Source organism: Pinus tabuliformis, chromosome 1_1 (genome assembly GCF_031772625.1).
Source record: "Pinus tabuliformis cultivar Carrire ecotype Pingquan chromosome 1_1, CPIR1, whole genome shotgun sequence".
In the NCBI taxonomy this organism is placed as follows: domain Eukaryota; kingdom Viridiplantae; phylum Streptophyta; class Pinopsida; order Pinales; family Pinaceae; genus Pinus; species Pinus tabuliformis.
Genome location: NC_142297.1, coordinates 587457965 through 587483537, shown reverse-complemented (window position 1 = coordinate 587483537; position 25573 = coordinate 587457965). Strand labels below are relative to the sequence as shown.

The following is a 25573-nucleotide window of genomic DNA, read 5'->3' as shown; positions in this document are numbered from 1 at the left end:
GTGCTAGATAACTAAAATGAGTTGTCTTTAGTGAGATTTTTTGGAAACTTTGTGAGTTTTTTTATTTAATTTCTAATTTAACAATAATTTATCACAAACTTGATAAGTAACCTCTACAATCCAAATGCCCAATATAAAATTAAAAAAACTAATTTAAATAACACAAATCTTCCTAGTAACTAAAAAAACCTATTTTTTTCATCCAATGAAAAGACAAGATACCTTGTGATAATTGTGGTGGATCCATAACCATTAAAAAAACCCACATCCATAAAGGTTCCATATTATGTAACTCCGATCATAATAAAATCCCAACAGCCCTCCATAACTATCTCGCGCGCAGTCGCCACCTACTAAACTTTAAAAGTCAAGCACGAAGCTCCACAGGCCCTCGGCCTGTTACCATATATTAACAGAACGAGCATCACGGGCTATGGAAAATGCTATTTCCAACCCCATAGCCTCATTAATGCGGGGCTACATGTGCAGGAGATAGCCACCTCGCGTTTAGATAATAAAAAAAAACGGCGTAGTACCCACCTCGCGTGTTATAAACTCCTATCTCCTGTGCATGTAGCCCCGCATTAATGAGGCTATGGGGTTGGAAATAGGAGTTGCCGCCACGGGCCATCGTCCATGTACTATATTTTGTCGTATTAACAGAGCCAGCATCTATATATACCATGAAAACCCAGTCCCAAGCCTTTCCATTCCGTCCATCTGCTAATTCCCTTCCCTGCACACAAATTTATTTTCTGTTTTCCTCGTGTATTGAATCCAGAATTCCACAGAGCAATGGGTTTCCAGATCGATCCCCGCAGCAGCTCCAACCCGACGTACTACAGCAATCGAAAACCAGTGGATTTTCCCCAAGACGAATTCCTGGATCTCCCCACCTACGTCTCCTCGCTTCGCCACAATGACCGCATAGCCTTCATCGACTCTGTCACTGGGGAAACCACCACATTTCCTCAACTATGGCAGAGCGTAAAGTCACTTGCCGCTGGTTTAGCCGGCCTTGGCATCAGAAAATCCGATGTTGTACTCATCCTCTCGGCGAATTCAATGTATTTCCCCATAATCTGCATGGCTGTCTTGTCCATTGGAGCCATCGTTACGACCACCAATCCGCTAAATACTGCGGCTGAGATAGCGAAGCAAGCCAGAGACTCGGCAGCCGTGTTGGCCTTCGCCACGCCATCTTTGGCTGTCAAATTGGCAGCCACCAAATTGGCCATTGTGCTCATTTCTTCTTCTTCATCTGAATTAACCTCCCAGAATGACCAAAATTACATCTCTACTCTAGACAAGCTCCTGACTTCGAATCCTGCCCATGCCCCTGTTGTTAAAATCCGGCAAGACGATACTGCCACACTGCTCTATTCCTCCGGGACTACTGGAATGAGCAAAGGGGTCATTTCCACCCACAGAAATCTGATTGCTATGGTTTGCATTGTGCTGAAGCGCTTGGGATTCACTCCTGAGAATAGTACCCGGAATCAGACTGATTCGTTCCTGGGTATGGTGCCCATGTTTCATATATATGGGCTTGCGGCTTTTGCTTGTGCGTTGCTTGGTTCCGGATCCACCATTGTTGTGCTGTCTAAGTTTGATCTCGTGGAGATGCTTCGGTTGATTCAGAAGTACAGAATCACCTATTTGCCTCTTGTGCCTCCCATCCTGTTGGCTATGAACAAAGTCGATATTGCAAAGAAATATGATTTGAGTTCTTTGCACACTGTTATATGTGGTGGAGCTCCCCTGACCAAAGAGTCTACAGAGGAGTTTATTTCTTGGTTCCCTGGAGTCACAATAAGACAAGTAAAGTTGTTTTCTTCTTTTCTGCCATGCTGGTCTACTTACTATAGAAATACAAATACTAGAACACTAACTTTGCTTTCTTTTACATAATTTAAAGATATGGACACTGACTAGATAATCACTCTCTTCAACCACTCGGGTATAAAAAGTTACTATCCGTCTTTATTAGGTAGGTTAAGTGTGCCTCATTCATTTTTAGCCTAGTGCAGTGGTCTTCCTGTAAGGGAAAATGAGGGCTAACAGGGGCCTTCTATCTTTACCTTTAAACACAGGATTGACCTTTCAGTACCTATACAACAAAGCTTTTACTAGCCAGATTTGGAATCTATTGTTGAAATGCATCTGGCCCTAGCTATGGATCAGAGAAAAGTACTTTGGAATTGAACTAATAAGCAATAACTTTTCCTTCTAGTTAGCTATAACAAAGTCAAGATTAAAATCCACGGACTTTTTTCAAGTTTTTAGAAACAAGAATCTGCATTCAAGAATCACTTACCTCAAGGAAAAGTAGAGTTCATTAGACTATATTCCGGCTTCGATTTTAAGCAGATTTCCTTCCTCTTAACAAACCAGGTTGTGTAGTCTGGCTAAATCTGTGCACAGTAGTGGTGTTTGTCTTTGGGACCAAATTGATGTAGCTTGGGTGAACTAGGCATCTGGGATTAAAAAATAGCTAGTCACAAACTTGAAGCCTACTGAGCAGATGATTGTATGGGTAGGATCAGCCTTTTCTTGGTCTGCACAGAGGTTTGACTGATAGCTTTTTCCCACCCATATGATACTCTAGAGCCCAGGGGCACGTGTACCAAACATAAAAAGCATTTAGAGGTAATTTGAAGTATATCCTGGATGGTGGATCGCAGATATTAGCAACATCACACCTATGGGGTCTTCTTAGCCAGCGTGTATATGCCTAGCCATGCTTACAAACAAGCATCTAACAAGTACAGGGGCTTGCATTGAGCATTGAATATCTCTGACTAATCATCAACAACTAAGACAGTTTCTGCCATTTTTTTGCTTGCTACCAAGGTATTAGAGCCATGACCTTACAACTATCTCGGTAAGCTTACACCTAGGCTATGCTTTTTCTCAAGTAAGGTTGCATGATATTTTGCAGTGCTATGGGCTAACGGAAACAATGGGAATGGGGGCATCCACAGACAGTCAAGAAGAAAGTAGACACTATGGAACGGCTGGCTTCTTGTCTCCAAATACTGAAGCAAAGATAGTTGATCCTGTTTCAGGAGCTCCTCTGCCCCCAAACCAGAAAGGAGAACTGTGGCTTCGTGGTCCATATGTCATGAAAGGTATGTTCTCTTTCTGAAACTTTCTTTTGTTCATAATAAAGATATTGAACAAGAGACAACCTTAAATACAATGCATAGTTCGAAACCTGCTCTAGAGAGGAAGTATTTCATCGAAGTTTTATACCAACAAACAAAATTTTAAGATGGTGGAATAGAGTTATGCAAGTGGAAAGAATTCCAATCCAATTCTCTGGAGGTTCTCAATTAGCTGTGGTGAAGCAAGCCCTTGAACTTGACTTCTTCGCTTAACCCTGAGAAAATTACATCTTTTGGAAAAGGAAACTTCTGGCAGATGAGGATCGTGGATATGTATCGTTGCCTTAAATAAACAGATCTTTTAAAGGTCAGATTTAAAGATTTAAAAAATCAGTTTTACTCTATTGCAGGTTATTTCAGCAATCCGGAAGCGACTAGTTCAACTCTGGATTCGGATGGTTGGCTACGAACAGGTGACCTCTGTTACATTGATCATGAAGGCTACATCTTTGTAGTGGACAGATTGAAAGAGTTGATCAAATATAAGGGTTACCAGGTATAATCTGCTTCTCTTTGAGAAGTCTCTTAACTTGTTGATGTCCAAATTTTGCAAATGATTCAATACTTAACCTCAACCATAACATAATTTTTAATTTTTCCTGGACATGGCATTGTAGGTTGCTCTGGTTGAATCAGAATCACTTCTACATTCTCACCCTGAGATTACAGATGTTGCGGTAATACCGTAAGTACAATGTTTCTTCATACTCAATTTTTAGCATGTAGTTCTGAGTAATTCTTGCCTTTTTTAAATTTTCATTTGCCATGACCATTGTTCAGAAACTGACGTGAAAACTACTTCAGAGTGGTTTCTTATTCTGTTATTTAACTATAAGGTTTCATCTCAAATTCTCTTGACCTAATGGTGCAAAATGCCTATAGGTGTTGTATTTATAACCAGCTGATATGAACTTCCCAAGCCACAGTAAAGACATGGATTCCTAATAATCATGAATGCCTAATCATCACAGAGTTATACTTGGGCCTTGTGCTTCACCCAAACCAAATCAACATCATGTTGTATTCTGTTAGGTTATTATGGTAGATACAAGGTAGGCTACTAAAAGACCAACGCTCATGATGTGACCGATCCCCTAAGAGTCAAAGGTACAAAGTTTACAATTATAATCCTGAGTTGTGTCAATCACAAGGAATCCTCTATGCAAAATATATTATACCTGGTCATTGATTTCTATGGTGTTGAAGAGTCATATTTAAAATATTATGCATGGTTTCAGGTTTCCAGACAAAGAAGCTGGCCTGGTTCCAATGACATATATTGTAACGAAAGCGGGAAGCACACTATCTCAAAACAGTGTAATCAACTTTGTAGCTCAACAGGTAATTTGCGTTGTAAATACGGTATATTTAGACTGTCAATAGAGGTTTTGAAAATTGCTAACTAGCAGGGGGATAGTTTTGAATTTTTTAATTATTTCATCAAGCTTCCCAAATTATGTCACTACCATCATTATTAAACATGTCATACTTCTTCCTGGTTTGGGTTTGTCTTCATAGGTGGCACCATACAAGAAGGTTCGTCATGTGGCTTTTGTAAGTGAGATTCCAAAAAATGCGGTAGGAAAGATATTAAGAAAGGACTTGATTAAATTGGCCATCTCCAAATTATGTCACTACTATCATTATTAAACATGTCATACTTCTTCCTGGTTTGGGTTTGTCTTCATAGGTGGCACCATACAAGAAGGTTCGTCATGTGGCTTTTGTAAGTGAGATTCCAAAAAATGCGGTATGAAAGATATTAAGAAAGGACTTGATTAAATTGGCCATCTCCAGATTATGATGTATTTGCGGTTGGAGTGGCGTTCTACAATTTAGTATAAAAGTGATATAGAGCTTTGAAGAGATGTTGTACTCTGGAGAGATATTGTAGTACCCGTAAATGAGTATAACTAGCATTTGCACCAGATGTTGCAAAGAAAATGCCGTAAAGTGCGGAAATCCATTATCCATGTAGTGTGTGCATTATTCAACAAGGTGGATCTCTCTAAATTTGTTGCAAACATTTATGTTGTTGCATTGCTAATTTATTTAGTCTACTACTACCTCCTCTTCTTGGAATATTAAATTTCTTATCACCCCATGATGACAATCCCTCTAATTATTGGCATCACAATTTTTTCCACTTTAGTGGGTTTACCTTCAACCTAAAGAAACATGAATTTGAGTCACTCAATTAAAAAGAAATTGCTAAATTGCTATTTATCAGGTTTTGAGTAAAAACAATTAATAACTCATATTTACAACCCTTCAAATATTTACAACCTTTTAAGTCTTGTATTTATAACCCTTTAAAATGAAACTAACTATCTATATTTTTATTAATAATAAAAAGAATCTTCTTTATAAAACTGACACTCACATGCTACTCCTATATATTTATCTTATATTTAATATTCAGTGTCCATCAATTGAATGACAAGATAAAAGCTCAACTTAATTGCACCTTTAAAACGTGACTTAAAAGTTTAATTGGTAATTATTTATTCAGTAATTTGTACATTGTTAATTGCAATTTCTCTTGAAAACCAATGTTTATATCAAAATTTTAAAAATTAACACTCACTTCTCCCGTAGTCTGGTGTTTCTTTATTTGATCGTGGTACTCAAGATTGCCTTTCTCCAAAGTATCCAATGTGAAGATGATATCTTATGTGTTTCTGCTTTCTCAGTAGGTTCATGTGATTTTTATTATTTTTGGTGTTAATGTCTATGTTTTTTTTATGCCCATCCATTATTTATTATCTAAACATTGATGTTTGAAAATCCGTAAGTGGCTAGTGTGGAAATTGCAAGGTATGTTGAGAATTTGGTTATCTAGTAAGCTTAGAGTCATTCTTGAGTCATTATCTTTTGTGCAGATTCCTACCTCGGCTCCACCAACAGTATTCAATCTACCAATCTCACCACCACTGGCCATTATGCGCTCTCTCCTACAGTGTCATATATCAATACAAATCAAGAGCTTGAAACAATAAACTGGCTAAACAAACACTGGTTTCCACAATCAACCGACCAAAGGAATACAGACACTCGTATAGCACAAAGGGTCATGGTTTGTTCTGCATCATGGCAAGAATCTTACTCTTCAAGATTGGCCTCAAGCCTGTGATCAACAGTTAAAAGAGAAACCAACCCTCCAGGCGATTCAAGAATGCAGCGAGAATCACCTACAAATGCTACCGTGACTGTCCAGGAAACGCAATGGAGTTTTGAAATGGGTAGATTTTATAGTCTAACACTAACAACCAAAATTTTCTACATTGCTTTTATCAATATGAGAGCCTGAGAAGATAGGTGCAGGTGAAGCAATGGAGTTTTGAAATGGGTAGATTTTATAGTCTAAAACTAACTCAAGCAAAATTTTGTACATTGTTTATATGAATATGAGAGCCTGAGACTATAGGTGCAGGTGAAGTAATGGAGTTTTGAAATGGAAATTACAACAATAAAATTCTAAAATGAAACAACAAATGGATTTGGTACAAATTTGTTTTTGTTTGTTCCATTATTGTTGTATCTATGAATGGGTTTTTTTGCTTCTTGGCTTCGATCATGACCATTTGGGGTGGCCTTTTGCACTGATTTCCATCTGCTTTCATCATCATGAGCTAGAGAGTCTATGATGTGTTTTGTCTTATAAGTCAGTTCTATACAATGTTCAGATTTCAAAAGATTTCATTCATGGCGTTTCTTCTCCTGTAATTTCAATCAGGGTGGTCTCTGAATATTGCGTTTCCTTGTGCAGTAAATTCACTCTACATCATGGGGGAGGCTTACACACAGCTGGAGCTTAACATCATCTCAGCTCAAGATCTGAAGGAGATGCATCTTTTTGACATGATGTAGACCTACTGTGTTGTATGGATCAATTTCCAGAAAAATTTGACGACTCAAATTGACAGAACAGGGGGCAAACCCTACTTGGAACGACAAGGCCATATTCAGAGTGGAAGAGAGTTTTCTCTACTGTGAAACCTCTGCTGTGATGATGGAGATATACTGCGTGGGTTGCCTCAGGGATACCCTGCTAGGCACTGTGAGGGTCTTGCTTTCCACTCTCCTCAAGGGCTACGGGAGCATAGATTTCAGTGGGATGAGTTTCTTGGCACTGCAGGTCCGTCGTCCTTCTGGTCACCCACAGGGCATTCTCAACCTTGGCACCTTGATTCTTGATGGAGTAGATCTTCACAGAATGAACAAATTCATCCCTGCAACTGGGGGGCTGTGGGTTTCAGAGATTTGATGGGGAATCCTGTCGAACCCAGGCCTTCATTTGTGGGGAAATTACTGTCCATTAAACCTAATAATGTTGTTGATGCCCAAGAACAGCAATCCCGCTGTCAAGACTTCAACAGTAGCGCATTCAAGGAACAGGGCAAAGATCAAGAAAAGCAGAAAGATGGTGGTGAGATGGTTGAGAAGGAGAAGAAGAAAGTTGTTAGCTGCTATCAGATTCTCATGGCCCCAAAATTGAAAAGGAATAAAGTTGGATTGAGGAATGGGGCTGCAAAAATTCATCTCAGTCCATCTGACAGTAACATCTGTGCCAAGGAAGATCAAGATCCTGCTCTGGCTTACAACAAAGCAAGAGCAATTTATGCATAGTGTTATCATCAATAATATTATTGTGCAAGAATACGTTGGTTTTCTATTATTATATTCTTTGTGCAAGTGCCTTCAATTCCTAGTTGATTCGTGAAGTGCTTATTATGGCATACATAAATATTTTGAAAATCACGAGCCACTGTGGATGAAACACTGGTTTATGTAAAAGTTTGAATAGATACATGAATCAGAAAAGGGCAAGTTCAGTGCCTTCAGTCTGCTACTTCGATTTATATTCTTAGCATATGTGGATGAAACATTGGTTTGTGCAAAAGTTTGAATAGATATGAGTCTGAATTTTGCAATGGGCATGTTCAGTGCCTTCAGTCTGCTACTCTGATAGATACTCTTAGCCACTGTGGATCACACATTGGTTTCTTTAAAAATTTGAATAGATATATAAGTCTCAAATGGGCAAGTTCAGTGCCTTCAGTCTGCTACTTTGATATATACTCTTAGCCACTGTGGATGAAATATTGGTTTGTGTAGAAATTTGAGTAGATATATGAGTGAATTGGGCAAGTTCAGTGCCTTCAGTCTTCGATATATACTACTCTTAGCCACTGTGGATGAAATATTGGTTTATGTAAACATTTGAATAGATATATCATATATGAGTCTGAAATGGGCAAATTCAGTGCCTTCAGTCTGCTGCTTTGATATATATAGAGTATATATATTTGTTTACAGGATGATCACTGCATTTTTAACTTATGTCCTTCATTAATAAAATTGATCTTTCAAAGACACAGTAGGCTTTCCTAATCTTGCAGAAAATGGTCCGTCTGTATTAAGCCATAAGGATGAAAACCAAGCGAGATAATAATTAGCTGATGCAAGTGACTATTGTTGAAAAATATTTCTAACTCTCGTTTTACTTTGACATTATTTTATAATCAAGAAAATGTGGGAAAGAAGGCTATATTACAAGCCCATTAGATGAAGTTGGGGTAGATTTTATGGTTTGAAACTAACTCAACCGAAATTTTCTACATTGTTTTTATCAATATGAAAGCCTGAGAGATAGGTGTAGGTGAAGCAATGGAGTTTTGAAATGGGTAGATTTTATAGTCTAACACTAACAACCAAAATTTTCTACATTGCTTTTATCAATATGAGAGCCTAAGAAGATAGGTGCAGGTGAAGCAATGGAGTTTTGAAATGGGTAGATTTTATAATCTAAAACTAACTCAAGAAAAATTTTGTACATTGTTTTTATGAATATGAGAGCCTGAGACTATAGGTGCAGGTGAATTAATGGAGTTTTGAAATGGAAATTACAACAATAAAATTATAAAATGAAACAACAAATGGATTTGGTACAAATTTGTTTTTGTTTGTTCCATTATTGTTGTATCTATGAATGGGTTTTTCTGCTTCTTGGCTTCGATCATGACCATTTGGGGTGGCCTTCTGCACTGATTTCCATCTGCTTTCAGCATCATGAGATAGAGAGTCTATGATGTGTTTTGTCTTATAAGTCAGTTCTATACAATGTTCAGATTTCAAAAGATTTCATTCATGGCGTTTCTTCTCCTATAATTTCAATCTGGGTGGTCTCTAAATATTGCGTTCCTTGTGCAGTAAATTCACTCTACATCATGGGGGAAGCTTACACACAGTTGGAGCTTAACATCATCTCAGCTCAAGATCTGAAGGAGATGCATCATTTTGGCATGATGCAGACCTACTGTGTTGTATGGATCAATTTCGAGAAAAAACTGATGACACAAATTGACAGAACAGGGGGCGCAAACCCTACTTGGAACGACAAGGCCATATTCAGAGTGGAAGAGAGTTTTCTCTGCCGTGAAACCTCTACTGTGATGATGGAGATATACTGTGTGGGTTGCCTCAGGGATACCCTGCTAGGTACTGTGAGGGTCTTGCTTTCCACTCTCCTCAAGGGCTATGGGAGCACAGATTTCAGTGGCATGAGTTTCTTTGCACTGCAGGTCCGTTGTCCTTCTGGTCACCCATAGGGCATTCTCAACCTTGGCACCTTGATTCTTGATGGAGTAGATCTTCATAGAATGAACAGATTCAACCCTGCAACTGATGGGGCTGTGGATTTCAGAGATTTGACGAGGAATCATGTCCAACCCATGCCGTCATTTGTTAAAAAATTAGTGTCCATTAAAACTAATAATGTTTTTTATGCCCGAGAACAGCAAGCTCGCTGTCAAGGCTTCAACAATCTCGCAGGCAAGGAAGAGGGCAGAGATCAAGAAAAGCAGAAAGATGTTGATGAGATGGTTGAGAAAAAGGAGAAGAAGAAGCCTGTTGGCTGCTATCCTATTCTCATGGCTCCAAAATTGAAAAGGAATAAGGTTGGATTGAGGAATGGGTCTGCGAAAATTCATGTCAGTCCATCTGACAGTAACCTCTGTGCCAAGGGCGATCAAGATCCTGCTCTGGCTTACAACAAAGCAAGAGCAATTTATGCATAGTGTTATCATCAATAATATTATTGTTCAAGAATACCTTGGTTTTCTGTTATTATATTCTTTGTGCAAGTTCCTTCAATTCCTAGTTGATTCGTGAAGTGCTTGTTATGGCATACATAAATATTTTGAAAATCACGAGCCACTGTGGATGAAACACTGGTTTATGTAAAAGTTTGAATAGATACATGAATCAGAAAAGGGCAAGTTCAGTGCCTTAAGTCTGCTACTTCGATATATATTCTTAGCCTATGTGGATGAAACATTGGTTTGTGCAAAAGTTTGAATAGATATGAGTCTGAATTTTGCAATGGGCGTGTTCAGTGCCTTCAGTCTACTACTCTGATAGATACTCTTAGCCACTGTGGATCACACATTGGTTTGTTTAAAAATTTGAATAGATATATGTCTTAAATGGGCAAGTTCAGTGCCTTCAGTCTTTGATATATACTACTCTTAGCCACTGTGGATGAAATACTGGTTTATGTAAACATTTGAATAGATATATCATATATGAGTCTGAAATGGGCAAATTCAGTGCCTTCAGTCTGCTGCTTTGATATATATAGAGTATATATATTTGTTTACAGGATGATCACTGCATTTTTAACTTATGTCGGATGTCCTTCATTAATAAAATCGATCTTTCAAAGACACAGTAGGCTTTCCTAATCTTGCAGAAAATGGTCCGTCCGTATTAAGCCATAAGGATGAAAACCAAGCAAGATAATAATTAGCTGATGCAAGTGACTATTGTTGAAAAATATTTCTAACTCTCGTATTACTTTGACATTATTTTATAATCAAGAAAATGTGGGAAAGAAGGCTATATTACAAGCCCATTAGATGAAGTTGGGGTAGATTTTATGGTTTGAAACTAACTCAACCGAAATTTTCTACATTGTTTTTATCAATATGAAAGCTTGAGAAGATAGGCGCAGGTGAAGCAATGGAGTTTTGAAATGGGTAGATTTTATAGTCTAACACTAACAACCAAAATTTTCTACATTGCTTTTATCAATATGAGAGCCTGAGAAGATAGGTGCAGGTGAAGCAATGGAGTTTTGAAATGGGTAGATTTTATAATCTAAAACTAACTCAAGAAAAATTTTGTACATTGTTTTTATGAATATGAGAGCCTGAGACTATAGGTGCAGGTGAAGTAATGAAGTTTTGAAATGGAAATTACAACAATAAAATTCTAAAATGAAACAACAAATGGATTTGGTACAAATTTGTTTTTGTTTGTCCATTATTGTTGTATCTATGAATGGGTTTTTCTGCTTCTTGGCTTCGATCATGACCATTTGGGGTGGCCTTCTGCACTGATTTCCATCTGCTTTCATCATCATGAGCTAGAGAGTCTATGATGTGTTTTGTCTTATAAGTTAGTTCTATACAATGTTCAGATTTCAAAAGATTTCATTCATGGCGTTTCTTCTCCTATAATTTCAATCAGGGTGGTCTCTGAATATTGTGTTTCCTTGTGCAGTAAATTCACTCTACATCATGGGGGAAGCTTACACACAGTTGGAGCTTAACATCATCTCAGCTCAAGATCTGAAGGAGATGCATCTTTTTGGCATGATGTAGACCTACTGTGTTGTATGGATCAATTTCGAGAAAAAACTGACGACGCAAATTGACAGAACAGGGGGCGCAAACCCTACTTGGAACGACAAGGCCATATTCAGAGTGGAAGAGAGTTTTCTCTGCTGTGAAACCTCTGCTGTGATGATGGAGATATATTGTGTGGGTTGCCTCAGGGATACCCTGCTAGGCACTGTGAGGGTCTTGCTTTCCACTCTCCTCGAGGGCTACGGGAGCACAGATTTCAGTGGGATGAGTTTCTTGGCACTGCAGGTCTGTCGTCCTTCTGGTCACCCACAGGGCATTCTCAACCTTGGCACCATGATTCTTGATGGAGTAGATCTTCACAGAATGAACAGATTCATCCCTGCAACTGGGGGGGTTGTGGGTTTCAGAGATTTGATGGGGAATCCTGTCGAACCCAGGCCTTCATTTGTGGGAAAATTACTGTCCATTAAACCCAATAATGTTGTTGATGCCCAAGAACAACAATCCCGCTGTCAAGACTTCAACAGTAGTGCATGCAAGGAACATGGCAAAGGTCAAGAAAAGCAGAAAGATGGTGGTGAGATGGTTGAGAAGGAGAAGAAGAAAGCTGTTAACTGCTATCAGATTCTCATGGCCCCAAAATTGAAAAGGAATAAAGTTGGATTGAGGAATGGGGCTGCAAAAATTCATCTCAGTCCATCTGACAGTAACATCTGTGCCAAGGAAGATCAAGATCTTGCTCTGGCTTACAACAAAGCAATAGAAATTTATGCATAGTGTTATCATCAATAATATTATTGTGCAAGAATACGTTGGTTTTCTGTTATTATATTCTTTGTGCAAGTTCCTTCAATTCCTAGTTGATTCGTGGAGTGCTTATTATGGCATACATAAATATTTTGAAAATCACGAGCCACTGTGGATGAAACACTGGTTTATGTAAAAGTTTGAATAGATATATGAATATGAAAAGGGCAAGTTCAGTGCCTTTAGTCTACTACTTCGATATATATTCTTAGCCTATGTGGATGAAACATTGGTTTGTGTAAAAGTTTGAATAGATATGAGTCTGAATTTTGCAATGGGCATGTTCAGTGCCTTCAGTCTGCTACTTTGATAGATACTCTTAGCCACTGTGGATCACACATTGGTTGTTTAAAAATTTGAATAGATATATAAGTCTCAAATGGGCAATTTCAATGCCTTCAGTCTGCTACTTTGATATATACTCTTAGCCACTGTGGATGAAATATTGGTTTGTGTCGAAATTTGAGTAGATATATTAGTGAATTGGGCAAGTTCAGTGCCTTCAGTCTTTGATATATACTACTCTTAGCCACTGTGGATGAAATATTGGTTTATGTAAACATTTGAATAGATATATCATATATGAGTCTAAAATGGGCAAATTCAGTGCCTTCAATCTGCTGCTTTGATATATATAGAGTATATATATTTGCTTACAGGATGATCACTGCATTTTTAACTTATGTCCTTCATTAATCAAATCGATCTTTCAAAGACACAATAGGCTTTCCTAATCTTGCAGGAAATGGTACGTCCATATTAAGCCATAAGGATGAAAACCAAGCGAGATAATAATTAGCTGATGCAAGTAACTATTGTTGAAAAATATTTCTAACTCTCCTTTTACTTTGACATTATTTTATAATCAAGAAAATGTGGGAAAGAAGGCTATATTACAAGCCCATTAGATGAAGTTGGGGTAGATTTTATGGTTTGAAACTAACTCAACCGAAATTTTCTACATTGTTTTTATCAATATGAAAGCCTGAGAAGATAGGTGCAAGTGAAGCAATGGAGTTTTGAAATCAATGAAGGAGATATTGCATTTTTAGGGAAAATGCCATCATCCACAACCGATTAACCAATTCTTTCTTCCTATGTAGCATCCTTGCTTTGACTTAAGTTGGACAGAGATGACGACTTACACTGACATTCCATATTCAACAGCTCTACTTAGACATTGACATAACTCATATAGACATCTCTATGATTGGGACTCAGCAACAGACAAACTCTGCTGTCAACTCAGCTGCTTATGAAATGGCCATGAATCTGAAAAGGGCAAGTTCAGTGCCTTCAGTCTGCTACTTCGATATATATTCTTAGCCTATGTGGATGAAACATTGGTTTGTGTAAAAGTTTGAATAGATATGAGTCTGAATTTTGCAATGGGCATGTTCAGTGCCTTCAGTCTGCTACTTTGATAGATACTCTTAGCCACTGTGGATCACACATTGGTTTGTTTAAAAATTTGAATAGATATATGTCTTAAATGGGCAAGTTCAGTGCCTTCAGTCTTTGATATATACTACTCTTAGCCAATTCTTTCTTCCTATGTAGCATCCTTGCTTTGACATAAGTGGACAGAGATGACGACTTACACTGACATTCCATATTCAACAGCTCTACTTAGACATTGACATAACTCATATAGACATCTCTATGATTGGGACTCAGCAACAGACAAACTCTGCTGTCAACTCAGCTGCTTATGAAATGGCCATGAATCTGAAAAGGGCAAGTTCAGTGCCTTCAGTCTGCTACTTCGATATATATTCTTAGCCTATGTGGATGAAACATTGGTTTGTGTAAAAGTTTGAATAGATATGAGTCTGAATTTTGCAATGGGCATGTTCAGTGCCTTCAGTCTGCTACTTTGATAGATACTCTTAGCCACTGTGGATCACACATTGGTTTGTTTAAAAATTTGAATAGATATATGTCTGAAATGGGCAAATTCAGTGCCTTCAGTCTGCTGCTTTGATATATATAGAGTATATATATATTTGTTTACAGGATGATCACTGCATTTTTAGCTTATGTCTTTCATTAATCAAATCGATCTTTCAAAGACACAGTAGGCTTTCCTAATCTTGCAGAAAATGGTCCGTCCATATTAAGCCATAAGGATGAAAACCAAGCGAGATAATAATCTGCTGATGCAAGTGACTATTGTTGAAAAATATTTCTAACTCTCGTTTTACTTTGACATTATTTTATAATCAAGAAATTGTGGGAAAGAAGGCTATATTACAAGCCCATTAGATGAAGTTGGGGTAGATTTTATGGTTTGAAACTAACTCAACCGAAATTTTCTACATTGTTTTTATCAGTATGAAAGCCTGAGAAGATAGGTGAAAGTGAAGCAATGGAGTTTTGAAATCAATGAAGGAGATATTGCATTTTCTAGAGAAAATGCCATCATCCACAACCGATTAACCAATTATTTCTTCCTATGTAGCATCCTTGCTTTGACATAAGTTGGATAGAGATGAGGACTTACACCGACATTCCATATTCAACAGATCTACTTAGACATTGACATAACTCATATAGACATCTCTATGATTGGGACTCAGCAACAGACAAACTCTGCTGTCAACTCAGCTGCTTATGAAATGGCCAGAGTCTTCTTAAAAATTTCAATATTTCTACACTTGAGGATTGTAGCAAAGCTCAGGGATCAAACTTAACTCCATAGTTATGAGGCATCCGCATTCTCACAGTTTACTTGCAGCTCATTCTCAGTTTTAATGGGAAGGTGATATATGGTGTATTATTGTTGCAGTGGCAGGGGATGGATTTTAATTGCTGGTTGGACCAAAAGAAATTGATGCAAATCAATATTAACTAGTTACTGATAATTTTGCCCACTGATTTCCCTGAGGTCGAGTATAATGCTTTCCTTGCTTATCAAAGAATATTGATTCCTTTTCAATAGGAGTAGCATGTGAGTGTCAGTTTGATAAAGAAGATTCTTTTTATTATTAATAAAAATATAGATAGTTAGTTTCATTTTAAAGGGTTATAAATATGAGTTATAAATACAAGACTTAAAAGGTTGTAAATATTTGAAGGGTTGTAAATATGAGTTATTAATTGTTTTTACTCAAAACCTGATAAATAGAAATTTAGCAATTTCTTTTTAATTGAGTGACTCAAATTCATGTTTCTTTAGGTTGAAGGTAAACCCACTAAAGTGGAAAAAATTGTGATTCCAATAATTAGAGGGATTATCATCATGGGGTGATAAGAAATTTAATATTCCAAGAAAAGGAGGTAGTAGTAGATTCTAAATAAATTAGCAATACAACAACATAAATGTTTGCAACAAATTTAGAGAAATCCACCTTGTTTAATAATGCACACACTACATGGATAATGGATTTCCAAAAGGAACCTATGAACCAGAGCTTTAGAATAACATACCGACTGCAATCATAAGACCCCCCAACTAGTTCCAACAAAGCAAGCACCAAAAGCTTTGACGCCAAAGAACCCAACAGGAGAACTGAACCAACATAAATGTGAGCGAAGATCAGGAGAGCAAGGATGTAACCCTCCTAACTAGCCAACCGAACTAAATTGAAGGAGAGCCTAACCCTATAAACCTGGGAGACGTAGTCGAATGGAAGGAGCTCTTCTGTTCAAGAATTCCTACTCCACTCAGAACAATGAACTCACAAACCCGCAACAATCTAATTTCCTTACCACCTCTCAAAATTTTGATGCCGAAACCATCATTTAACCATAACATTACACCTCTTGTAATTGCCTCCACCACATTCATCAATTGACTTAGAGCAACCACCACATTCCCGCATACCACCATCAATGTGAATGTACTAGCCCAATACCGATTGGATGAAGAGATGAAGTCTAGCTCAGAGCCATAAATCAAGCTTCTTCCCTCCACGTGGTGGAAGCATTCAAACCACCATCTGTTACCTAATCCGAAACGTCAAATTTGCATTTAATTATCTCTATCTTTGCAAAACTCTAGAAAAGTTAACAAAAGAGTGCTATATATATATATATATATATATATATATATATATATATATATATATATATATATATATATATATATATTTGTTCTGGTAAAACCAACAGATATCAGAACGAGAAGGATAGGAAGCACCACTAGTAAAGATATACAAGACATGCAGCTAACAAAATATTAATGGCACATCCACAGGCATATATCTATATACCTTTGACCTGAAATTCTTTGTCATTTTTGACAAAGCCTACAACCATGGCTCTTGGCAACGCTGATAACCAGTCTTCTCTACTCAAACCTATTGGCATGGCACTTATAATATCTTTCAGTATATTTTCCTTTGAATATAGAGTTTTTGCTGATCCATTATGCCCATCGAAGATCTGAAATGACATAACAACATTTATCACTCCACTTGCTCATTTCATTTCATGATTCACACACAATACAATGCAATTTTCAAACATGGGAAAAAAATGCGCCTAAATGCATTTAAGGGCTCGTTTTCTTTCTTCGTCCTAATAAATCAACAACCGACAAAATTCTGAAGAACAGAGACCTGAAAATTAGACATCACAAACCAAATTCACAACTTCTTTTATGACCCCCCTTAACCCTTTGTTTTCCCACGGTGAAATACTATTTAGTTATGCACGAGATACAAGTTCAAATCTCTTTGCTCGCACAAAGAAACCCCTAAGATTTAATTGGTAAACAATAAATAAAGACCGATAGCCGAGGAACCTAAACCATAAGCTGAACAAAACAAAATAAACAGAAAATTTCTAAATAAATTGCCACAAGAGGATAAGCAGAACATACCGCAAAAACAGCAAAGGTAGAGGACCCGTCCCCTGGAATTTTCTGGCATTCCAATTTCATAAGAGTGAAGTCCTCTCCTTTCTTGCTTTGGCCCGCCTGGCCATGTCGAATAGTCGGCTTCTCGATCTTCTCATTTTTGAGCTCGCGCTTCAGAAGTTCCACCAAGGGCACCATCGGACCTTTCCTCCCGTACACGACCCCGTTTCCATTCCCGTTCGCCTGCTTCGTCTTCATTGGCATCATCTTCTCTTCCTCCTTGCTAAACTACAAGCATCATAGGGCCGCCATGCCTACTGACTCAGAAAATACTGTTATGATGTAACACAATATCCCAAGATCTCATTTCTACATTCACGAAAGCCATGGATGAAATTTGCCCCAGAGATTCGATGGAGCCTGTTTCAGAGGTCTGTCAGGGCAGCATGGGAAGCAAGAGCAGAGAAGACGAAAAGGGTACCCCAGGAAAATCTTTCAGGCTCCGATCTAGCAGCATTCAGCGGAGGGTTTGCAACTGTTTCAAATATTGTGAACAGTTGCAACCACTCAACTACCTTCCATTGATCGAACGATTAACAATCTTCTAATCGTCTAACACACAATCTAACGGCACACAAAGATATGACAAGTGGATTTTAGGGAAGTTCATTCCAAAGGGAAACGCCTTACGGCATAAATATTTTAATGTTGGTTTGTTCTGAGAAACTTATGGGACACTCAAATTTTACAAATTAAACAACTTAAACTCAAGTTTTTAAAAATCTTTGTTGGATTTTGATTAAAATTAACCAGAAAAAATGATCTAAAAAAAAATAAAAATCATTTAAATGTCTATAAGTTAGACTATGCTCACATTAAAATATATAACATATAAATACTAATTATATTTTAAGATCTATTTTAACATATATATTAAAACAAATGTTGCAATCGTATAGTCTTGCCTTGGAAGAAGCTAATAAATTGAGCTGTGAAGTGGATAAATTAATTGATCATGGAGGCCCAAGAACTTGCATAAATTTTGTTAAATAAATAAGTTGTACATTTATAGTTTTACTCCTAGAAAAGTGGCAAGGAAAGCATAAATAATGGTGGGAAGTGACTCCTAATAAGTATATTTATTTACATCTTATTTCTACCCATTTTTATGTAAGGACTTGATTAAATTATGATGGGGAGTAACTTATGGTAAATATGTTATTTACGTGAGTATGAGTTATTTTGAATTTTTATTTTTATTTTTGGATACAAATATCTAAAAATCATGCATGAATATTGGAATCATATCTATAAATTATGGCTTAAAATATGTGATGTAGTTATGTAGATGAGATTATATTAGGCAAAAACTACAATAAGACCTTCAAGTTATGGTTCCATCAAATGTTTGAAAACTATTTTTTTTTAATGATGTTGAAAACCAAGTATTGTTTTTCAAATTTAAACATTATAAGTTGAATAGGTGAATGATAAATTAATAATGGTCAATCGGAAAATCTATTTTTAGAGTCAAACCATATTTAAATTTAATTAATAAGCACATAAAAACTTAATACTTGCGATAAACTTACAACATAACAAAATTTATATTCACCCCCACTTTACCATGGACCATGGGCCAATACTATGACTTACCAATTTCACACGCTGAAAAATCGTAACTCATATCACAATCAAAATATTTTATTTTAACTTATTTTATAACATTTTTTTAAAATTAAATCTAGAAGAAAAAAGGTTATACTTTTGATATATATCTAAACTTTATACCCTCACTAAAAGTATTTAGTGGATATTCCATAGATATTAAATCAAGGTTTTAATAAAATAAAATATGAGAATACTTTTATATATAGAGTTGTGAAATTTATAAAATACTAGCCTAGATCTATTTTAATTCCAGATCTACCAAGTGTCATGAGAGATCAAATCTTTTGAGGTGCAAATCACTTTTGGAGTGGAGATTTAATCCCTCTTGATGCTTGGTACCTCCAAAGTTAAAATGTATCTAGGTTGGTAGTATGGATTTTAGTTGCTTCTTAGATAACAAACATGCATCACAACTTGTGGTTGAGAAGTCACATAGAATATCCACAACATTAGAGTTATTGAAGCCCTTCCAAATGCATCAGAATTTTTGTAAGTGAAGGTAGGGTTTTTGGTTTAAGTAATATGCTATGGTTTTATGTACAACAATTGCAATTTTTTGGTGAGTTAGTAATTAAACACCATCATATTTCTTTGAGATTAGCTACTACTTTTATTTTGTAAGGTGTTGGTGGATTTTATTGTCTTCACAATGCAACCTCGCTAACATAAATTGTCAACCAAGGTAGGTCTATTAATTTCAAGGTTATTGGGCATAGTATATGTAGGCAACATTCATTAACTGGAACTAACTATTTCCTAAGACACATGATGCTCCTCAAGAAGAACTCAACTCTCAATCAAAGCCCAACTTTACTCTAGCTATTCACACTTGCATGATGAAAATCAACTTCATTGTTGTGAATAAAGATCTCGGTGTCAAACTTCACACTTGCATAAAAGAAAACTCTTTGCACATAGTTCTAGGAATGGAAATCACATTTGCAGAAATAAAAGAGCACTCAACTACTCTAAACCACTCTTGCAGAAAGGAAATAACACTCACATAAATCAAGTCCTCACTTGCATGAAATAGCTCAACCACAATCACACAATCACTAGTTCTTATGCTACCAACCTAGAGATGGAATCAGTGTAACAACACAACCACTCTTTTAACATAAATGCTACTCTTGAGATGGCATCAATGACATATGGTTGAAAACAATAAAGGGAAATTGTAACAAAAGTAAATCAACACTCTGTAACAAAGGTAAATCATAGTAATTTGTAATAGTTGTAAATCAACAACAATAACATATGAATGACGAAGATTAATTCTATGATGGCTATGGTTTAATGTTAATATTCTATTGTTCAACCCTTATGCAAGCTATTGTAACATATCAGTAACAACGAGGCCTTAATACAATAAGGATTTTGTAATAGTGATAAAACAAAATTAAAGGAATTGAAACCACAACCTACAAGCAAATAAACGAAGTAACTATGCTACCTTTATGTACACACAATGATCCTTGTTAAAGAGGAGGGTTATTCCTCCTTAGAAGGGAGTTGGAAAAGCTTATAGCTCACAAGCAAGAACAACAAATCATAAGGTGAATCGCGACATCGCTAAGGATTGCATTAATTCAAAAAAAAAGATGTACAATTGCTGAGTTCAAAGCAATAATGTCAACCCCCATTTCAGGGCAGAGAGATCCAAGTTCTTATAAGTTTGTTTGTGTAGTCCAATCCTGGTACAAATTTTGATGAACAACCATGTGAATCTTTCAATTCTCAGGATGTTAAAATAATAGTAATTGGAGGTATTTTTTAAAAGAATTACAACAAATTAATTGAAAATAAGATTGATGGCACAACAATTGCCTCATTTTAGCGAGTAGTTAGAATGCTGAGAATCCTAATTGTCTCGACCAAATTATCCCTAAAACATAAAAAATAATGAGCTCTTCCCACCATATTTTTGAATCTCTAGGCTTCAACTAATAATAATGTTTATACCTAGGCACTAGGAGCCAAATCAGATTAAATTGAAACTTCAATCCAAGCCATCTAGGCCCACAACACTTGATACAATGGACGCATATTGGTACTCTCAAAATGGAATGTAACAAATGTGGCCAGCAGTATGGATCTTTATCCTTTAGTCTCTTACCATATGCTTCCTAAATTAATCTACTACCTTCTAATGCACCTTGTTTTATCTATTCAATATTTCTAGAAAAAAAGTCCTAGATTCCTCTTCGGAAATCATGCCTAATAGTCATCCACTTTGAAGACCCAAGGAAGTTTCCATAAGTTCTAACCACTACTGCAACAGGGCCATGATCCCCACAGATTCCACAGTAACTTGTTTTCTTGGTTTTTTGTTACATCCTCATAAGCCAATTTCCAGTTTATTTGGTTTTGAACAAATGACGTATATGCTCTTAATCGGATGTCCCCCACATAGGGTGAGAGATTAAAACTCTTCTCTCCATACCAGATAAGTTCTTACAAGTATAACTCACACAAAAAAAATTTCTCTACAAAGTTACTATGATTGAAGGTCTCTAGAAAAGTCATGGTGGTAGTCATTTCATACAGCTTGTTTTCTTCAATTTTTGCTAATAAAAAAAGAATGAATTGCTCATGAAGAAATAAAGGGTAGGAAGGGGAATACTTTTTGAAGCTCAATAATTCATGTAAAATATCATACATCTACTCGTTTGTTGGTTGTTGGCATTGTTAGGTTGGTTGGTGGCATAGAGTGTGTTGGCATTGATGTCAATTGGGCTAGCATTGATGTGCATGGTGTTTCAAGCTCAGGGGATTTTTATGGTTGTTGTAGTATTTGGTAGAGAATCATTAGAGTATCAAGACAATTGAATAAGTTACAATACTATAACTATGATGGTTGGGTTTCCCTGGATTTGAAGGATTTTTTGCCTCGTAATATCAACTCAGATGCTCTTGGAAGTGGCATAGTTAGATAATGTTTAGAAATATATTTCCAACGATATATTGAAGTATGAAAATGACCTCTTGGATAAGAAGTTATTACCAGTCAAAGGTAAGTGCATCAAAACGTTAAATATTGTAGAGTTAAATTGGAAAAGGGGTAAATTGGTGACCAAGTTTGGTGTTTTCACCAAATGTGGCAAAGTATTTAAGTGGAGTAGATGGTGATTGGTTGATGGTGGAGCCTATTACACATAATCCCGACAAGAGGTTCTCTAGAGGTCACAAAATTAATGCACAAAGGGATTTCCCAGGATGACGTAAGCTCGAGGAGTTAGCAGGTAGCAATAACATTGATTGGCAGGGTTCTAGTGCGATGAGGTCCCATAGCCACATCACCCTAGGAGGGCTTCCCCATAAGAACCAAAGGAGCGCATAAGGGTGAACCCTTGGGATGATAGTGATCCAGGAGGATATTGGTGGCCACCCACCTATCCCACCTAGACCTCCAGTTAGTTTCATTTGTTTCCTTGCTTATTTCAGCATTTACTATTTTTAGTATTTTTTTTCGTGTCGTGAACTTCCAGAGGATTTTTGACCCCCTATAATGGCTTTTTTTGAGGTCCGATACAAGGGAATTTGGAAAATTTTGTAGTGCTTAGAGAGACCTTTCCAAAAATGTATCATACGTGCCAAACATAGATAATATGACCAAGTTATGATCTCGAGAAGTTGGTTGCCCAACTAACCCCAACGGGGCCCACAAACTCTTGGTGTTATATCTCCTGGGGTTAGGGTTTTGGTTGTTTAGAATTTTCTCATGTTTTTCAATAATAAATAGGCCCTTGATCCTCATTGTAACACAGTTCAAAGACATGTAGCCGCCACATCTCTTCTCAGAGATAAGTTACCATCGCTCGAGCTAGTCTTATTTCCATTTTGTTTGTAAGCATATTTCAGTATTTGATATAAATGAAATGAAGTGTTGTTTTTGTTGCATCTTTGTATTCATGGTTATATCTATTATTTGTTGTGTTCCTGTTTAAATTCGGATCAGTGGTATTTGAGTGGTCTGCTCTTTCTCTGTTTTTCTTTGCATGTCCCCAACGAGGTCGGGATATAAGGAGTTAGGGCTTGAACTGGTCAAACCTTTCCAAGACCATCCTCGCAAATCCCTACGACCTCCCATGGGGGAAGAAAAGAAAGACGAGGGGGCAGGAGATCCTTTCAAAATCTTGCTTGAAGAAGCCCTTGAGCAATAGAGGAACACGATGATGGAAAAATTTTCCCAGATCCTTCAACGGTCACCCAAGGGCAACGCATCTACCTCCAGTAGATACTCTGGAAGCTCCACCCCTTTAAGGTACAAGTTAAATTTGACATTCCCATATTTTAGGGTCAGATAGATGCGGATGACGTAGATAAATGGTTAAATATTCTAGAAGGATATTTTTTTTGTTCTTGATTTTTCCAATCGGGAAAAGATTACTTTTTATCTTCTCAAAGCCAACCCCCACATTAAGGACTAGTGGGAAACCTACTGTTAGTAGAAGGATGAATGTACACCCTCACTATTTTCGGCCGCACCCACTTGGAATTTGTTCTAGGATGTCATCAAGGAGCAGTACTACCCTGTAAGGAGCTATGAGGATAAATACATAAATTGGACCACATTGCGACATGGAAGGGACCAAGACGTGCTAGCGTTTACCAATGTTTTTCATACCCTTGCAAAAAAGTTGGGTTTCAAGGATTATGAGAAACATTTGGTACTCAAGTATCACGGTTTTCTACATAGGTACAGCTAGGATGAGATGGAGTTCTTGGACATCTCCTCGCTCGGCAATGGCATACTGATACGCTGTCAAGATTGAGCAGAAACTTAAACAGAAAAAGTGAGACTTTGGATTTACGAATCCGAAGCAAGGGAAAGATGCCCCCAAACCACCGATCAAAGGGAAAATCCAAGTCCTTGACGACCTAGTATAACCCACCGAAACCACAAGAAAAGAACAATGCCACAAAGACAAAGAAGGACACGGGAAAGTGGTGTGAGTTCCATAAGAGCTCCACTAACAACACAAGTGAGTGTCGTGCCAAGCAAGTCACTCGTGCTCGAGCTGAAGGCTTTTGAGTTCGACGCATGTTTCAAATCTGAGTCAGAACCTGACAAGGGGAATGGCAAAGGGAAGTAGATCATTAACACGGAGCCCAGTGCTATTGTGGCCACCAACAAGATCTAGAATATTGAGCATGAAGATCCAGAAGAGGGGGAGCGCCTATTCCACTCACAGATGTGGGTGAAGAGTTCTCCACTATAGTTCATTGTTGATAGCGGGAGCCAAAAGAACCTCATTTCAATAGAGGTCGTGAAGCGGTTGGGCCTACCGACTACAACACATCTGCAGTCGTACACCATTAGGTGGCTTCACCAAGGAAGAGATCCTTGCGTCAACCTGCAGTGTCACCTTCCCTACAACATCAATCCCTTCACAGATGAGGTATTGTGTGATGTTGCTCCTCTTGAAGTTGTGTATTATTAAGATAACCATATGGAAGCGGCATGTTGTATATCCATATAGACCTTACTCTCTTATTATTTATTTGGGTACTAAGTTATACAGGATACCATAGGTAGCCCCACCTATCGCCATCTCTTTGATCTCTGCTAAGCAATGCAGTAAGGTCATCTCCTGGGCTGGGATTTTTTTTTTTTTTTTTTTCTTTCTGATTCACTCTCAAAGTAAGGGGAAGGTTGTAGCCACATCCATGGCCCTTGGGAAGGGTTCCTCCAAGCAGCAGAAGCAAGTGGATACGGTCATGGAAGAATACAGGGGCATCTTCTCCTCACGCACAGGGGTACCTTTGCATTGTCAGGTCAAACATTCAACCAATATGACTCTTGGAACACCTCTACCCAACGAGCCGATATATCATTGCTCCATTTTGGAAAATCAAGAGATCAAGGAGCAAATCCAGGAGTTGCTGCAAAAAGGGCACATCCGACCAAGTTCCTCACCTTGTGGGAGCCCGATTGTACTTGTATAAAAGAAGGATGGAACCTGGAGGCTCTGCATTGATTATCAGGCACTAAACAAAATCATTGTCAGGAACAATATCCAATCCCACAGATTGATGACTAGCTAGACCAACTCAAGGGGGCCAAGTATTTCAGCAAGATCGATTTGAAGTTTGGTTATCACTAGGTTCCAATAGAGCCCACATATGTATGGAAGATTGCATTTAAATCTAAGGAAGGCCTCTTTGAATGGTTAGTTATTCACTTCAGATTGGAAAATGTCCCTGCTACTTATATGAGGCTAATGGATGACATCTTGCGGTCCTTCACCAACTTGTTCATGATGGTTTATTTGGACGAGATCCTCATCTTCAGCAAGAGTTGGGAAGAACACTTGCAACACATTCGACAGGTCCTTGAAACCCTTCGGCAGCACAAACTGTGTGCCAACTTGGAGAAATGCACCTTTGGCATGATCCAAGTCCAATACTTGGGTTACATCATAGATGATCATGGCATGCATGTGGACCTGACCAAGATCCAAGTCATTCGGGAT

At 37.5% G+C, this 25573-nt stretch overlaps 3 protein-coding genes and 1 pseudogene across 4 annotated transcripts; 3 read left to right on the top strand and 1 right to left on the bottom strand.

Annotated features, from left to right (window-relative positions):
• The first annotated feature begins 693 nt into the window (after window positions 1-693).
• Window positions 694-5079, top strand: LOC149214621 (beta-phenylalanine coenzyme A ligase-like). Of its 2 annotated transcripts, XM_089392349.1 has the most exons (6): window positions 694-1821; window positions 2942-3131; window positions 3518-3663; window positions 3785-3852; window positions 4406-4508; window positions 4686-5079. In XM_089392349.1, the coding sequence occupies exons 1-6, from the start codon at window positions 796-798 to the stop codon at window positions 4815-4817; spliced, it is 1665 nt and encodes a 554-aa protein (XP_089248475.1). In that variant the 5' UTR covers window positions 694-795; the 3' UTR covers window positions 4818-5079. The 2 variants fall into 2 exon arrangements, with proteins under 2 accessions (XP_089248475.1, XP_089248477.1); XM_089392351.1 differs by lacking the exons at window positions 4406-4508; window positions 4686-5079 and having other exon boundaries at window positions 695-1821; window positions 3785-3856.
• Window positions 5080-5612: 533 nt separating this feature from the next.
• Window positions 5613-7926, top strand: LOC149214620 (uncharacterized). Its single transcript, XM_089392352.1, has 2 exons — window positions 5613-6409; window positions 6937-7926. Exon 2 carries the CDS (start codon window positions 7434-7436, stop codon window positions 7794-7796), a length of 363 nt encoding a protein of 120 aa, XP_089248478.1. The 5' UTR covers window positions 5613-6409; window positions 6937-7433; the 3' UTR covers window positions 7797-7926.
• A 1471-nt stretch (window positions 7927-9397) lies between these two features.
• LOC149214619 (protein SRC2-like) lies at window positions 9398-9778 on the top strand. Its single transcript, XM_089389449.1, has one exon. The coding sequence runs from the start codon at window positions 9398-9400 to the stop codon at window positions 9776-9778; it is 381 nt and encodes a 126-aa protein (XP_089245575.1).
• A 7053-nt stretch (window positions 9779-16831) lies between these two features.
• LOC149214618 (putative protein phosphatase 2C 12 pseudogene) lies at window positions 16832-17693 on the bottom strand (annotated as a pseudogene).
• Between the last annotated feature and the right edge of the window lie 7880 nt (window positions 17694-25573).